General features: G+C 50.0%; 1 protein-coding gene across 3 annotated transcripts in view; it reads left to right on the forward strand.

Annotated features, from left to right (window-relative positions):
* The first annotated feature begins 4,060 nt into the window (after nt 1-4,060).
* Nucleotides 4,061-17,262, forward strand: part of rassf5 (Ras association domain family member 5) — a 53,699-nt gene continuing 40,497 nt past the window's right edge. For 2 of the 3 annotated variants that reach the window (XM_029774665.1, XM_029774666.1), the window contains exon 1: nt 4,061-5,258. In XM_029774665.1, coding sequence (XP_029630525.1) covers nt 4,298-5,258 — 961 coding nt within the window. In that variant the 5' untranslated portion in view covers nt 4,061-4,297. Of the gene's footprint in view, nt 5,259-16,786; nt 16,986-17,262 lie in introns of those variants that run through there. The other variant, XM_029774667.1, reaches the window with a different exon arrangement.

Here is a 17,262-nt window from a genome sequence, read left to right on the forward strand (position 1 = left end):
GACAGACGGACAGACAGACAGACAAATGAACAGACATATGAACAGACAGATGAATAGACATATGAACAGACAGACAGACGAACAGACAGACAGACGAACGGACAGACAGACAGATGAACGGCCAGACAGACAGATGAACGGCCAGACAGGCAGATGAACGGACAGACAGACAGATGAACAGACAGGCAGATGAACGGACAGACAGACAGATGAACAGACAGACAGATGAACGGACAGACAGACAGATGAACAGACAGACAGATGAACAGACAGACAGATGAACGGACAGACAGACAGACAGACAGACAGACAGATGAACGGACAGACAGACAGATGAACGGACAGACAGACAGATGAACAGACAGACAGATGAACGGCCAGACGAACAGACAAACAGATGAACGGACAGACAGACAGATGAACGGACAGACAGACAGATGAACAGACAAACAGATGAACGGACAGACGAACAGACAAACAGATGAACGGACAGACAGACAGATGAACGGACAGACAGACAGATGAACAGACAGACAGATGAACGGCCAGACGAACAGACAAACAGATGAACGGACAGACGAACAGACAAACAGATGAACGGACAGACAGACAGATGAACGGACAGACAGACAGATGAACAGACAGACAGATGAACGGACAGACAGACAGATGAACAAACAGACAGACAGATGAACAGACAGACAGACAGACTAACGAACAGACAGATGAACGAACGGACGGACGGACGGACGGATGGATGGACAGACGGACAGATGAACAGACAGACAGATGAACGAACAGACAGATGAACGAACAGACAGATGAACGAACAGACAGATGAACAGACAGAAGAGAGAGGGGTAGATAGATTCCCTCATCAACCCAGTGCTCCTGCTGAAATGGGTCAAACGGAAGCTCAGGACCAAAGCCAATATGGTGTCATTAGTATGTGTGTACCATGATTAAACCCATAAATGAACCACTGGACGTGTGAAATCATAATGTGATTTAAACATTTGTTTATGTTGGTATGATTGCCCGGCTACAAAGTCACAAGGGAGAACATACAATGGGTGACATCAGCTGCCTTCAGACATGAAACATGAGGGAATGACATATAGAGAAAACACTCGCAGAGCACACACATATGATAGCCAATTGATTAGCTATTTAGTAGTCTTGTATAGAAGTCTTATGGCTTGGGGGTAGAAGTTGCTGCCTCCCATGCGGTAGAGAGAGGCTGGAGTCTTTGACAGGGTCTTCCTCTGACACGGCCTGGTATAGAGGTCCTGGGTGACAGGGAGCTCTGCCCCAGTGATGTACTGGCCATACGTACATATACCCTACCAAGCGGTATTGCAGCCAGTCAAGATGCTCTCGATAACTTTTTGAGGATTTGAAGGCCCATGACAAATCATTTCAGCCTCCTGACTTCACCGTGTAATTACTGAATATCTACAACCTCTCAATTTGACTCAGTGCCAACTGGTTTGAGAATGACCCATGAAGAGTAGACTGACAAACACGAGGTTTTCCTGAGTAAACAAGAAACAACTAAACTCATCACAATGTAAACTAAATACACTTTCATAATGTGAAAGTGAAAGGTATTTGTGTATGAGCCTTATGTGTGCGTGGTTGGGTGTTTGTGAGAGGGGTGTTCTGCAAACCGTTGGGGGAATTTCTGTCTCATGGGGAACAAGCTCGCTGCGTCATGTGGTTTCTTCTAAAACAGATGATGTATTGTGACATGGAAATGTTATACTTTTCCTAGTCGTAACACAGCAAACTAAATGGTTTGCATTTGTACTTCTTCATAAGCTATGTACGTAGATGGATTCACTGATGTCTATCCCCATGTTTATAGGTTCAATGTACTGTAGACTAATGGTAACAGAACAAGTTCAGAAGTTCATGGATTTTTGTCTTTGGGCTCAGTAACCAAAAAATGATTCCATAATAATGATTGGAAAGAATGGTGAAAAACAACATATGTCTACGTCATCATCTGTAGCAGTAGTAATTTAGTAGTAGTAGTAATATAGAAGTAGCAGTAGTAATATAGTAGCAGTAGTTATATAGGTGCAGTAGTTATATAGTAGCAGTAGTAATATAGAAGTAGTAGTAGTAATATAGTAGTAGTAGTAGTATAGAAGTAGCAGTAGTTATAGTAGCAGTAGTTATATAGTAGCAGTAGTAATATAGAAGTAGCAGTAGTAATGTAGTGCAGTAGTAATATAGTGCAGTAGTAATTTAGTAGTAGTAGTAATATAGAAGTAGCAGTAGTAATATAGTAGCAGTAGTAATATAGAAGTAGCAGTAGTAATATAGTAGCAGTAGTAATATAGTGCAGTAGTAATATAGAAGTTGTAGTAGTAATATAGTAGCAGTAGTAATATAGTAGCAGTATTAATATAGTAGCAGTAGTTATATAGTAGCAGTAGTAATATAGTAGCAGTAGTAATATAGTAGTAGTAGTAATATAGAAGTAGCAGTAGTAATATAGAAGTAGCAGTAGTAATGTAGTGCAGTAGTAATATAGTGCAGTAGTAATTTAGTAGTAGTAGTAATATAGAAGTAGCAGTAGTAATATAGTAGCAGTAGTAATATAGAAGTAGCAGTAGTAATATAGTAGCAGTAGTAATATAGTGCAGTAGTAATATAGAAGTTGTAGTAGTAATATAGTAGCAGTAGTAATATAGTAGCAGTATTAATATAGTAGCAGTAGTTATATAGTAGCAGTAGTAATATAGTAGCAGTAGTAATATAGTAGCAGTAGTAATATAGTAGCAGTAGTAATATAGTGCAGTAGTAATATAGTAGCAGTAGTAATATAGAAGTAGCAGTAGTAATATAGAAGTAGCAGTAGTAATATAGTAGCAGTAGTAATATAGTAGCAGTAGTAATATAGAAGTTGTAGTAGTAATATAGTAGCAGTAGTAATATAGAAGTTGTAGTAGTAATATAGTAGCAGTAGTAATATAGTGCAGTAGTAGTAGCCTATAGTAGGCCCATATCAAATTGTATTTAGTGTAAACCTTACTGTTAAATGCTTACGTACAAGCCCTTAACCATCAATACAGTTCAAGAAATAGAGTTAAGAAAATATTTACTATATAAACTAAAGTAAAAAGTAACACAAGAAAATGACATAACGAGGCTATATCCAGGGGCTAACGTACTACATTTGCAGGGGGTAGAGGTTAGTCAAGGTAATTTGTAAAGTGACTATGCATAGATAATAAACAGCGAGTAGCAGCAGAGTAAAAACAAAGGGGGGGGTCAATGTAATAGTCCGGTGACCATTTGATTCATTGTTCAGCAGTTTTATGGCTTTGGGGTAGAAGCTGTTAAGCAACCTTTTGATCCTAGACTTGGCGCTGGATCTGGGGACCCATGCCAAATCTTTTTCAGTCTCCTGAAGGGGAAAAGGTGTTGTCGTGCTCTCTTCACAACTGTCTTGGTGTGTTTGGACCATGATAGTTTATTGGTGATGTGGACACCAAGGAACTTGAAACTCTCGACCCGCTCCACTTCAGCCCCTGTAGTCCATGATCATCTCCTTTGTCACATTGAGGGAGAGGTCGTTGTCCTGGCACCACACGGCCAGGTCTCTGACCTCCTCCCTATAGGCTCTCATCGTTGTCGGTGATCAGGCCTACTGTTGTGTCATCAGAAAACTTAATGATGTTGTTGGAGTCGTGGGTGAAAAGAGAGTACAGGGGGAGACTAAGCACGCACACCTGAGGGGCCCCAGTGTTGAGGATCAGCGTGGCAGATGTGTTGCCTACCCTTACCACCTGGGGGTGGCCCGTCAGGAAGTCCAAGATCCAGTTGCAGAGGGAGGTGTTTATTGATGAGCTTTGAGGGCACTATGGTGTTGAACACTGAGCTGTAGTCAAAGCATTCTTACATAGGTGTTCCTTTTGTCCAGGTGGGAAAGGCCAGTGTGGAGTGCGGTTGTGTCATCTGTGGATCTGTTGGGGTGGTATGCGAATTGGAGTGGGTCCAGGGTTTCCAGCATGATGATGTTGATGTGAGCCATGACCAGCCTTTCAAAGCACTTCATGGCTATAAATAGTGTTGTAGTAGGCTACTGTAATAGTAGTACAAATAATAATAGTACTGTAGTATTAGTAGAAGTAACCTACTAGTAGTTGAATCCCTGGTTAGTCTACACTGTCATGTAAAATCCCAGAATAATCCCTGGATTAAGCACACTGCCGCTTTAAGAGTGCTCGTTCCCCTGTGGCATTTAAACGCTTTCAGAATCGTCGTTGCAGATGTGTCACACTTCATGCCTGGCTCGCGCTTCAATTTAGTTTACATTCACCGCACACACACCGATCCACACACATTATTAGGGCATTGTATTAGTAGCAGGGCAATGGCTTCAGTGGTTGTGGTAGGACCAAGACAGCATCGTCCAGCTCCAGACCAGGAGTTTTTCTTTAAGGAAATAACGGCCACCGGGAAGAAGAAAATAACGTTACCGAGGAAATACTCCCTGGGAAATATGGTGACCAGGAAGATATCGGTGAAGCGGGAGTGCGGTTCGGTGTCGGTCTTGTCAGCAGTCACAGCAACCCCGCTAAACCCGTCCCTGACCCCGGAAAACCAAAGAGCAGCAGCCGAGGTAGGAGGGGGCAATCCCGGGGTGAGAAGTGGGGCTCAGCCGGGGCTGGTGCCACGTAGCTTGGACATAGAAAGCGACAGCAGCAGGCCTGATTGTGGGCACACCGAGAGAGACACGACAGCGGGGAGGGAGGACACTGGTCAAAGCGGACGGAGGGCAAGCGGCAATGACTATGCCGATGACGGAGGGAGTTCACTGAAGACCGTCACAAGTGTTCGGTCAAGCACATCGGCCAACGAACAGATAGAAGATGCCAAGTGTGACAGATCAAGCGCGCCCACAAACGGACACACTGGCGCACACTCACATCGAGACCGGCCAGTCAGGATGCGCGGATCACATAGCCTCCCTGGTGAGACCACCGGGCCGGGTACCAAAGGGGACACCGGGGGGCCACCGATGGAGCGGTTGACACAGGGAAGGACAGGGGTCGTTAAACTCGCGCGCACAGAACCACACCGGAAGGAGGCCTGGTCAATATTTGCCTCCCAGGACCAGGAGGACCCGCGCGTGCGGGCGCAGACAGGAGAGGGCCACCTGTTCTGGACCAGAACAGTTACTCAGGACTGGTGCGACGTTTGTAACCAGCCAATCAACGCCCAGCAGGCGCTCAAGTGTAAAAGTAAGTAGTAGGCTAAACCATGACAGTAGAGGACAAATCCGTTTCCAGTTCTTCAGGAGGAAGGTGTAACTGTTGCTTTACTACAATATAATAGAGATGGTTTGTGCTTGATTGCTTTTCTTTCACCTGGTGTGATATGGGATGATAGTGCAGAATTGCTTTGAGGGATGTGCTGTGACATCATAGTTTGGAGATGAGGCTTGGCTGTTGCATCTGGCTTAAATGTGAAGCACACTATCAGGCCAGGACTAGACTGGCAATATACTCTTCAGAGAGAGAGAGAGAGCGTGACTTTGCCAAGCATTCAGCGCTGCAGCCAGCAACCTCCTATGGAAACCTCATGATCTTGTCCTCCCAGACTCGTCTCTCTGTCCCCCTCTCCTCCTCCAGCCTCCCCCGCCCCGCCTCCCAGTGTCTGTGTCAGCGTGATTTGCAAGCACAGTTTCAGGCATTAGCCTATGCAGAGAGACAGGAATGAAGGAGAGAGAGAGAGAGAGAGAGAGGACAAAGTTAGTTTAGGAAGTCTAGAGTTATACTTGTGTTCATGGAATATAATCCTTCTACCCCCCCAAAAGATTTAGATGCACTATTGTAAAGTGGTTTTTCCACTGGATATCTTAAGGTGAATGCACCAATTTGTAAGTCGCTCTGGATAAGAGCGTCTGCTAAATGACTTAAATGTAAATATTAAGCTAGTGCATGTGTCAGTACTATCGTAGGTCATCTGCCATTGTCATATCTGTATGGGGGTATTTTGGTACCAGTTACCTTCTCATGTGTGACTGCTCTGGAGGGTAAGGGGGTGGCATGTTTGTGTCTGTATGTGTTTTAACATGGCTCAGGTGTCATCTAGCCCACATTCAATCCTACTGGTTCTCTGTCACCACGGTTCTCTGTCACCACGGTCCTCTGTCACCACGGTTCTCTGTCACCACGGTCCTCTGTCACCACGGTTCTCTGTCACCACGGTCCTCTGTCACCACGGTCCTCTGTCACCACGGTCCTCTGTCACCACGGTCCTCTGTCACCACGGTCCTCTGTCACCACGGTCCTCTGTCACCACGGTTCTCTGTCACCACGGTCCTCTGTCACCACGGTTCTCTGTCACCACGGTTCTCTGTCACCACGGTCCTCTGTCACCACGGTCCTCTGTCACCACGGTCCTCTGTCACCATGGTCCTCTGTCACCACGGTCCTCTGTCACCACGGTTCTGTTCTCTCTCACACACACACACTACTTTCTTCGGTACACATAGCATCTTTCTGCTCTACTTCCAGTGTTAACAACGCAACAACAGTGAATCAGGCTTTCATGGACTCCTCCACTCTGTCTGTCCTATGTAGGCCCTATGTCAGGGTGCTCAGATGACATAATGGTGGTGTCCTGCCAGATGCATAGAGAAGAGAGCAGGTCATAGATTAGAATGATTTAACACACACCTCACTGCTCTGGGCTGAAGAGAGTTAGACCAAGCAAGCGTGTTTGGTGTGTGTGTGAGTGTGTGAGTGAGTGTGTGAGTGTGTGAGTGTGTGAGTGAGTGAGTGAGTGAGTGAGTGAGTGAGTGATCTGGCAGCGTGTCAGCAGTCATGGGGAGGCTGTGAGTGACTACAGAGGACTCAGAGAGAACTAAAGTGTGGAGGGGAAGAAGAGAGAGCAAGAAAATTGAAGAGAATGGTAGTGTAAGAGAGAGTGGAAAGAGGAATAACGGAGGAGGAGAGTTGGCGATGTGGATAAAGGAAACAAAGGGGAGAGAGAGAGCGCGGGGAGAGGGCACAGGGAGAGAGCGCGGGGAGAGGGCACAGGGAGAGAGCGCGGGGAGAGGGCACAGGGAGAGAGCGCGGGGAGAGGGCACAGGGAGAGAGCGCGGGGAGAGGGCACAGGGAGAGGGCGCGGGGAGAGGGGCACAGGGAGAGAGCGCGGGGAGAGGGCACAGGGAGAGGGCGCGGGGAGAGGGCACAGGGAGAGGGCGCGGGAGAGGGCACAGGGAGAGGGCGCGGGGAGAGGGCACAGGGAGAGAGCGCGGGGAGAGGGCACAGGGAGAGGGCGCGGGGAGAGGGCACAGGGAGAGGGCGCGGGGAGAGGGCACAGGGAGAGGGCGCGGGGAGAGGGCACAGGGAGAGAGCGCGGGGAGAGGGCACAGGGAGAGGGCGCGGGGAGAGGGCACAGGGAGAGAGCACAGGGAGAGGGCGCGGGGAGAGAGCGCGGGGAGAGGGCGCGGGGAGAGAGCGCGGGGAAAGGGCACAGGGAGAGAGCGCGGGGAGAGGGCACAGGGAGAGGGCGCGGGGAGAGGGCGCGGGGAGAGGGCACAGGGAGAGGGCGCGGGGAGAGGGCACAGGGAGAGAGCGCGGGGAGGGGCACAGGGAGAGGGCGCGGGGAGAGGGCACAGGGAAGAGGGCGCGGGGGAGAGGGCACAGGGAGAGGCGCGGGGAGAGGGCACAGGGAGAGAGCGCGGGAGAGGGCACAGGGAGAGGGAGGGCGCGGGGAGAGGGCACAGGGAGGAGGGCGCGGGGGAGAGGGCACACGGGATGAGGGCGCGGGGGAGAGGGCACAGGGAGAGAGCGCGGGGAGAGGGCACAGGGAGAGGGCGCGGGGGAGAGGGCACAGGAGAGAGCACTGGGAGAGGGCGCGGGGAAGAAGCGCTGGGAGAGGGCGCGGGGAGGAGCGCGGGGAAAGGGCACAGGGAGAGAGCGCGGGGAGAGGGCACAGGGAGAGGGCGCGGGGAGAGGGCGCGGGGAGAGGGCACAGGGAGAGGGCGCGGGGAGAGGGCACAGGGAGAGAGCGCGGGGAGAGGGCACGGGGAGAGGGCGCGGGGAGAGGGCGCGGGAGAGGGCACGGGGAGAGGGCGCGGGGAGAGGGCACGGGGAGAGAGCGCGGGGAGAGGGCACAGGGAGAGAGCGCGGGGAGAGGGCACAGGGAGAGAGCGCGGGGAGAGGGCACAGGGAGAGAGCGCGGGGAGAGGGCACAGGGAGAGAGCGCGGGGAGAGGGCACAGGGAGAGGGCGCGGGGAGAGGGCACAGGGAGAGAGCGCGGGGAGAGGGCACAGGGAGAGGGCGCGGGGAGAGGGCGCGGGGAGAGGCCACGGGGAGAGGGCGCGGGGAGAGGCCACAGGGAGAGGCCGCAGGGAGAGAGCGCAGGGAGAGGGCAGAGAGATGATAGGTAAAGAGAGTCAAGGACAAAAAGGGAAGGATGGAAGACAGGAAAGAGAGAAGAGGAAGGAGAGAGAAAGGGATGAGAGACTAATAGAAAGAGAGGGACAGTAGATGAGATGACCACCCGAGCCACGGCCTGTTCACACCACTACCATCTAGAAGGCGAAGACCGTACGGGTGCATCAAAGCTGGGACCGAGAAAGTGAAAAACAGCTTATATTTTCAGGCCATCCGACTGTTATAGTCACCACTAGCCAGCCTCCGCTTAGTACCCTGCCCTGAACTTAGTCACTCTTACTATCTGGCTACCACCCGGTACTCCACCCTGCACCTTAGAATGGCGCCGGAGGGGATGGCTGACGTTTTACGTGCTCCCAACCAACTGTGCTATTTTGTTAGTTTTTTCGAGTTGTTTGTAACTTGTTTTTTTACTTATTTAGTACATAATCTTGCTGCTACCGTCTCTTATGACCGAAAATTACTTCTGGACATCAGAACAGCGATTACTCACCTAAAACTGGAAGAATATTTTTTCTTTAACGAGTCCGACGCGAAGGATATACTGCTTTCTCGGGAATAGGCCCATATCCCCAATCGCCTACAAGAATTTGAGTTTACCAGATTAGCTAAATGACTTCGCTTCGACGCAAGCAACACTGAAACATGCATGAGAGCACCAGCTGTTCTTGACGACTGTGTGATAACGCTCTCGGTAGCCGATGTGAGCAAGATCTTTAAACAGGTCAACATTCACAAAGCCGCAGGGCAGAATGCGCGGACCAACTGTCAAGTGTCTTCACTGACATTTTCAACCTCTCCCTGACCGAGTCTGTAATACCTACATGTTTCAAGCAGACCACCATAGTCCCTGTGCCCAAGGAAGCGAAGGTAACCTGCCTAAATGATTACCGCCCCGTAGCACTCACGTCGGTAGCCATGGAGTGCTTTGAAAGGCTGGTCATGGCTCACATCAACATTATCCTCTCGGATACCCTAGACCCACTCCAATTTGCATACCACCCCAACAGATCCACAGAGGACGCAATCTCAATCGCACTCCACACTGCCCTTTCCCACCTGGACAAAAGGAACACCTATGTGAGAATGCTTTGATTACAGCTCAGTGTTCAACACCATAGTGCCCTCAAAGCTCATCAATAAACTAAGGACCCTGGGATTAAACACCTCCCTCTGCAACTGGATCCTGGACTTGCTGACGGGCCGCCCCCTAGGTGGTAAGGGTAGGCAACAACACGTCTGCTATGCTGATCCTCAACACTGGGGCCCCTCAGGGGTGTGTGCTTAGTCCCCTCCTGTACTCCCTGTTCACCCACGACTGCATGGCCAATCACGACTCCAAATTCATCATTAAGTTTGCTAACGACACAACAGTGGTAGGCCTGAACACCGACAATGATGAGACAGCCAGAGAACAAAGAACTGGCAGTGTGGTGCCGGGACAACAACCTCTCCCAAAATGTGAGCAAGACAAAGGAGCTGCACAGGCCCCTGTTAACATTGACGGGGCTGTAGTGGAGCGGGTTGAGAGTTTCAAGTTCCTTGGTATCCACATCACCAACGAACTGTCATGGTCCAAACACACCAAGACATTCGTGCGGAGGGCATGACAGCACCTTTTCCCCCTCAGGAGAAAAATATTTGGCATGGGTCCCCAGATCGTCAAAGTTCTACAGCGACACCATCGAGAGCATCCTGTCCTGTTGCATCACCGCCTGGTATGGTAACTGCTCAGCATCTGACTGTAAGGCACTATAGAGGGTAGTGCTTACGGCACAGTACATCACTGGGGCCAAGCTTCCTGCCACCCAGGACCTATATACAAGGCGGTATCAGAGGAAGGCCCCAAAAACTGTCAAAGACTCCAGTCACCCAAGTCATGGACTGTTTTCTCTGCAACCGCATGGCAAGCAGTACCGGTGTGCCAAGTCTAGGACCAAGGCTCCTTAACAGCTTCTATCCCCAAGCCATAAGACTGCTGAACAATTAATGAACTAAAATTATTTACATTTGTTATTTTCTTTCTTTAAATGTTTTGGATTTGTGTGTGTTGTTTTCTATTGTTCGGTATACTACGCTGTTGGAGCTAGAAGCATAAGCCTTTCGCTGCACCTGCAAAATATGTGTACGAGAACAATAAAATCTGACTTGAGAGAGAAGTAGAGCGATGGAGGAAGAAGACAAGAGCTCAGTGCTGCAGGGAGAGAGGGAGCTCAGTGCTGCGGGGAGAGCTGGAGCTCAGTGCTGCGGGGAGAGAGGGAGCTCAGTGCTGCGGGGAGAGCTGGAGCTCAGTGCTGCGGGGAGAGAGGGAGCTCAGTGCTGCGGGGAGAGCTGGAGCTCAGTGCTGCGGGGAGAGAGGGAGCTCAGTGCTGCGGGGAGAGCTGGAGCTCAGTGCTGCGGGGAGAGAGGGAGCTCAGTGCTGCGGGGAGAGCTGGAGCTCAGTGCTGCGGGGAGAGAGGGAGCTCAGTGCTGCGGGGAGAGAGGGAGCTCAGTGCTGCGGGGAGAGAGGGAGCTCAGTGCTGCGGGGAGAGCGGGAGCTCAGTGCTGCGGGGAGAGAGGGAGCTCAGTGCTGCGGGGAGAGCGGGAGCTCAGTGCTGCGGGGAGAGCTGGAGCTCAGTGCTGCGGGGAGAGAGGGAGCTCAGTGCTGCGGGGAGAGCGGGAGCTCAGTGCTGCGGGGAGAGCGGGAGCTCAGTGCTGCGGGGAGAGAGGGAGCTCAGTGCTGCGGGGAGAGCGGGAGCTCAGTGCTGCGGGGAGAGAGGGAGCTCAGTGCTGCGGGGGAGGAGCGGGAGCTCAGTGCTGCGGGGAGAGAGGGAGCTCAGTGCTGCGGGGAGAGAGGGAGCTCAGTGCTGCGGGGAGAGAGGGAGCTCAGTGCTGCGGGGAGAGAGGGAGCTCAGTGCTGCGGGGAGAGAGGGAGCTCAGTGCTGCGGGGAGAGAGGGAGCTCAGTGCTGCGGGGAGAGAGGGAGCTCAGTGCTGCGGGGAGAGAGGGAGCTCAGTTCTGCAGGGCTGTCTGATTTAGTGTGCTATCAGCAGAGGATCACTGGAGCGAGACGAGACACACAATAGCTCCGAACTGACACTAGCCAACACTGTGTGTTTGTGTGTGTTATGTGTGTGTGTGTTTGTGTGTGTTATATAGTGCATTCGGAAAGTATTCAGACCCCTTGACGTTTTCCACATTTTGTTACGTTACATCCTTATTCAAAAATGTATGAAATAGTTTTTTTCCCTCATCAATCTACACACAATACCCCTTAATTAATGACAAAGAAAAACAGTTTTTTTTGAAAATGTTGCACATTTATTAAAAATTCAAAACTGAAATATTACATTTACATAAGTATTCAGACCCTTTACTCAGTACTTTGTTGAAGCACCTTTGACAGCGATTACAGCCTTGAGTATTCTTGGGTATGACGCTACAAGCTTGGCACATCTGTATTTGGGGAGTTTCTCCTATTCTCTGCAGATCCTCTCAAGCTCTGTCAGGTTGTTTGGGGAGCGTTGTTGCACAGCTATTTTCAGGTCTCTCCAGAGATGTTAGATCAGGTTCAAGTCCGGGCTCTGGCTGGGCCACTCAGGGACATTCAGAGGTCCTGGGAAATCTGGAGCAGGTTTTCATTAAGGATCTCTCTGCACTTTGCCCCTTTCATCTTTGCCTCGATCCTGATGTTGCCACCGCCATGCTTCACCGTAGGGATGGTGCGAGGTTTCCTCCAGATGTGACACTGTTCATCAAGGCAAAGGGTGGCTATTTGAAGAATCTCAAATTTAAAATATATTTAGATTTGTTTAGCAATTTTTTGGTTACTAGATGATTCCATATGTGTTATTTCATAGTTTTGATGTCTTCACTATTATTCTACCATTCTACCAGAAAAACCCTTGAATGAGTAGGTGTTCTTAAATGTTTAACCGGTAGTGTAAAGGATCCATTCTAGATCCACATAGTACATATATACACTACAGTTAGAAATGTCCTTGTTTTTGTCCATTAAAATAACATCTAATTGATCAGAAATACAGTGTAGACATTGTTAATGTTGCAAATGACTATTGTAGCTGGAAATGGCTGATTTTTTAATGGACTATCTACATAGGTGTACAGAGGCCCATTATCAGCAACCATCACTCCTGTGTTCTAATGGCACGTTGTGTTAGCTAATCCAAGTTTATCATTTTCAAAGGCTAATTGATCATTAGAAAATGCATTTCTAAGTGACCCCAAACTTTTGAATGGTAGTGTACATACATAGGATCCATTCTAGAGCCATATAGTACATATTGTCTTAATAAAATGCAGGTTATAATCTCATAGAGCAGTTTGGACTAGAAGCACTAATCCCTCTATATGTATTAATATTGTGTGTGCGTGCGTGCATGTGTGTGTGTGTGTGTGTTCCACATAGAGCTTCCACTCACTGACTCCATCCACCACCACCACCACTTCCTAATGAACATGATCGTGAGTGTTGCATTACAACCATTTTGTGCCTGAGGGAAGCCCAATACTGTACAGTTTCTTACTTTACTCCTCCTTGGTCTAAAACTGCAACCTCACAAAATGATAGTGTTATCTTTTAATTAAAGGTCTCTAAAGTTGCTGTCGTAGAAAGTCACACATAGATACACACACTCACTCTCTCTCTCTCTCTCTCTCTCTCTCTCTCTCTCACTCCTGTTCTCTCTCTCCAGGCGTTGAGTCAGTCTTTGGTCACTGCTTCCATGGGAAACATGGGGAGTGACACTGCCACTGATGACACGCTAGGCAGGCAGACAGACTGGGGAAATTTTAGCAGAAACTGAAAGGAAAGGATAAAGGGAGATACCTAGTCAGTTGTCCAACTGAAAGCCTTCAACTGAAATGTGTCTTCTGCATTTAACCCAACCCCTCTGAATCAGAGAGGTGTGGGGGACTGCCTTAATCAACATCCACGTCTTCGGTGCCCGGGAACAGTGGGTTAACTGCCTTGCTCAGGGGCAGAATGACAGATTTGTACCTTTTCAGCTCTGGGATTCAATCCAGCAACGTTTTGGTTACTGGCCCAATGCTCTAACCACTAGGCTACCATAGCAGAGAAAATAGGAGATCAACCCTCCTTCTCTTGCAGTGAGCCTGTTTATTTTGGCTGGTTGTGATGTCACTGTTGCCTTAGGCCTAACGAAGCTCTCTTCATTGGTAGCTAGTATACTGGAAGCTAATGGAGATACTCTCCCTATGCCCTCCCTAAAGTATAACCTGTCCCCTCCCTGTATCCTAAACCCTATGCCCTGTCCCATCCCCTACACAGTGCTGGCCTTGTCTTCAGCAGCAGCATTAGCAGTCTGACTGTGTGTTACTCTCAAAGCTCCTTTTGACTCCAGCAGAGGAAGCAGAGGGTGTTAATGGCTCTTAGCTTCCTGTACACACATACCACTGCTACACATGTTTAATAAACCACCAGCATATCATATCTACAACTGTCTAACATAACCCCTTCTCACCACACTAGTCTCATCTGAGCAGAGAGTTCAACATTGGGCCAGGCATGCAGAAATGTTTAAACTTTGTGCAGGGATGTAGTCAGTCATAGAGAGACATTAGAAACTTTACAACTCAATGTCATGATGCTTCCTCCGAGCTTTCTATTCACCCCTTCATCATGACTTTATGGCATGGTTAGGGTTGAGCCAGGGTTAGGGTTGAGCCAGGGTTAGGGTTGAGCCAGGGTTAGGGTTGAGCCAGGGTTAGGGTTGAGCCAGGGTTAGGGTTGAGCCAGGGTTAGGGTTGAGCCAGGGTTAGGGTTGAGCCAGGGTTAGGGTTGAGCCAGGGTTAGGGTTGAGCCAGGGTTAGGGTTGAGCCAGGGTTAGGGTTGAGCCAGGGTTAGGGTTGAGCCAGGGTTAGGGTTGAGCCAGGGTGTGGACATGGAGCTAGGGTTAGGGTTGAGCCAGGGTTAGGGTTGAGCCAGGGTTAGGGTTGAGCCAGGGTTAGGGTTGAGCCAGGGTGTGGACATGGAGCTAGGGTTAGGGTTGAGCCAGGGTTAGGGTTGAGCCAGGGTTAGGGTTGAGCCAGGGTTAGGGTTGAGCCAGGGTTAGGGTTGAGCCAGGGTTAGGGTTGAGCCAGGGTGTGGACATGGAGCTAGGGTTAGGGTTGAGCTAGGGTTAGGGTTGAGCCAGGGTTAGGGTTGAGCCAGGGTGTGGACATGGAGCTAGGGTTAGGGTTGAGCCAGGGTTAGGGTTGAGCCAGGGTTAGGGTTGAGCCAGGGTTAGGGTTGAGCCAGGGTTAGGGTTGAGCCAGGGTGTGGACATGGAGCTAGGGTTAGGTTTAAAGAATAAGGAAATGTGGTTAAAGATTTCAAATATTAGTTGAACTGTTATGGCTGCCATGGGATGAATACCAACGAGTGATGTTGTCTTCACATAAGATACTATCTCGTGTGTGTGTGTGTGTGTGTGTGTGTGTGTGTGTGTGTGTGTGAGAGAGAGAGATAGAGCTGATGCAGTTCTCTTATATGTGTGACAGATCTGTGGGGAGTTTTACTCAGGCTATATTTAGGGTGCCCTTGGCAGGTCTTGGGACTGCTCAAAGGTGGCTTGTGGAGACGGCAGTGTGTGTGTAACTGCCTTGTCTTAAAGGGTGTTAGAGAAAGGAGGAGTGGGCAGACAACAGGTGCTACACACACACACAAAGAAGAAGACAGTAGTGTAAAACAGAATATATTAAGTGGCTGCTAGTTCAGCAGTGCATGGAGAGATGGTGCTATTGATGATATAACTGGTGTCATAATCATATCATCTATATTACTCATGCTGTTGCAGATGATTATGTAATATAGGTGTGTGTGCGTGTGTGTGTGTGTGTGTGTGTGTGTGTGTGTGTGTGTGTGTGTGTGTGTGTGTGTGTGTGTGTGATTTGATGAAGGCTGGTACATCCTGTGCCTCCAAACTCATCAGGCTCAGAAGTAGGGCAGGAAAAGTCCCAGCAGCCATCTCAATGCCTTCTCCAGGGCATATTAATAGCAAATGGAGTGTGTATCATATATACCAAGATATGCACATACACACATACAAAAACACACAGACACACACACATACAGACACACAAACACACTCACACATACAGAGAGCTGGTGCGATGCATGTCACACAGTAAAAAGATTTACCACCGTTTCTGTGATGTTTTGTGGTGAATCATTTCACTTACCAGGCTGTGATATTCACACAGGAGAGAGAGAGAGAATGGCGCGATTGGAGAAGAGCGAGGGAGAGACAGAGATGGAGCAATTGGAGGAGAGCAAAGGAGAGAGGGCGCGATTGGAAGAGGGCGAGGGAGAGCGAGATAGAGAGAGCAATTGGAGGAGAGCGAGCGAGGGAGAGGGAGAGATGGCGCAATTGGAGGAGAGCGAGGGAGAGACAGAGGGAAAGGAGGTAGTGGAAGTTCAGACAGCATTTGGGAGACAGTATCCAGCACTGCAGTGCTCTGCTCTAGCATGTTTACTGTGTTATTGGCGTGTGACCAGGAAGATGTCCAGTGACCCTGGAGATGGACAAATATTTTGCTAGACAAGGAGGACTAGAGAGGGGAAGCCAGTGATAGAGAGAGCGAGAGATGGGGGGAGCGAGCAATGATGAGTTTGAGTGTGTAGTGTTGGGGCTCTGTCTCTTTAAGCTGTCTGCTGCTGCAGAGTGTGTGGGTGCTGCAGCAGAGTCACAGAGCTGAGAGATAGAGAAAGAACAAGAGAACACGGAGTCCATCAGCTACAAAACAAGTGAATGAGTTGGAGCGATGCCAGCGGAGGGGTGAGGATAGGTTGAGGGTAGTGGTATGTGTGAGCAGTGAGGAAACGCTTCACAGAGGATGAGGGAGAGAAGGAGGGAGGGGAGAGAGGCAAGCTGAGGTGTGAGGACTGTCAGGGTTAGAGGTGTGTGTGTGTGCTGACTATTGGAGGGGTAAGGGAAGAAGAGGAGGCGGTGTGTCTGAGTGTGTGTGTGTGAGGTAAGAGCTAGGTGTGTGTGAGGTCTGTGTGTGTACGGGGTGGCAAAGCGAGAGGTGGACGGGGTGCTGGTTCGGAGCGTGGCACAGCTGGGTGAGTGGTGGCGCTGGGATGGCGGGCACTGGGGAGGCTGGCGAGCTGGCAGCCCTCGGACCGACAGGAAGCCCCTCAGCCGCAGGCAGGAGAGGGGCAGAGGGCATTCGCCGGAGGGAGCTGGCGGCCTGGGGTACAGGACGGTGCCAGCGAGGTGGTGCCATGCTCCCTGCCGGACACAGGTAGCACCGTTGATGGTGGGGTGGGGGGTAGAGGAGGGTGAGAGAGCGGGGGAGAAGAGGGAGAGAGGTGAGGGTGTAAGCCAGTTAAGAGTTTCTCAATCCTTGTCTCTGCATCTGACGGCTGAGGTGGGGGGTGAGGGAGAGGGTGAGTTGGGGGGTGAGGATGGCGATATGGGCAGTGCGTGTTTTGGTCAGGTATCCAGGCGTTTGGGAAGGCTGTTACGGCGCTTGCCAAAGTCTCGTTCCTGGAGTGACGGACTACGGATGCTCCGCAGAACCAGTTCCCACGGATCACTCATCACCTCTTCCTCAGGTATGGAGGGAGAGAGAGAGATGGAGAGATGGAGCTCTTCCAATGGTTCTCTCAATGAATGCATGCATTTCTCAGGTCTGGAGAAGGAGGGAGATAGGAGGAAAGGAGAGAGAGAGGAAGAAAGAAAGAGAAGGTGGAGGTTTGAGAGGAGTGTCAGAGAGTAAGATGGCAAGATATGGTAGATAGAGAACAGATAGCAGAAGATAAAAAGGGAGAGAGGAAGATAAAGATGAGGTGCTGGGTAGGAGTATTGTTACATTTTGTCAAGAAAAGGACA

The sequence above is a fragment of the Salmo trutta genome, chromosome 14, assembly GCF_901001165.1.
Source record: "Salmo trutta chromosome 14, fSalTru1.1, whole genome shotgun sequence".
NCBI classification, from domain to species: domain Eukaryota; kingdom Metazoa; phylum Chordata; class Actinopteri; order Salmoniformes; family Salmonidae; genus Salmo; species Salmo trutta.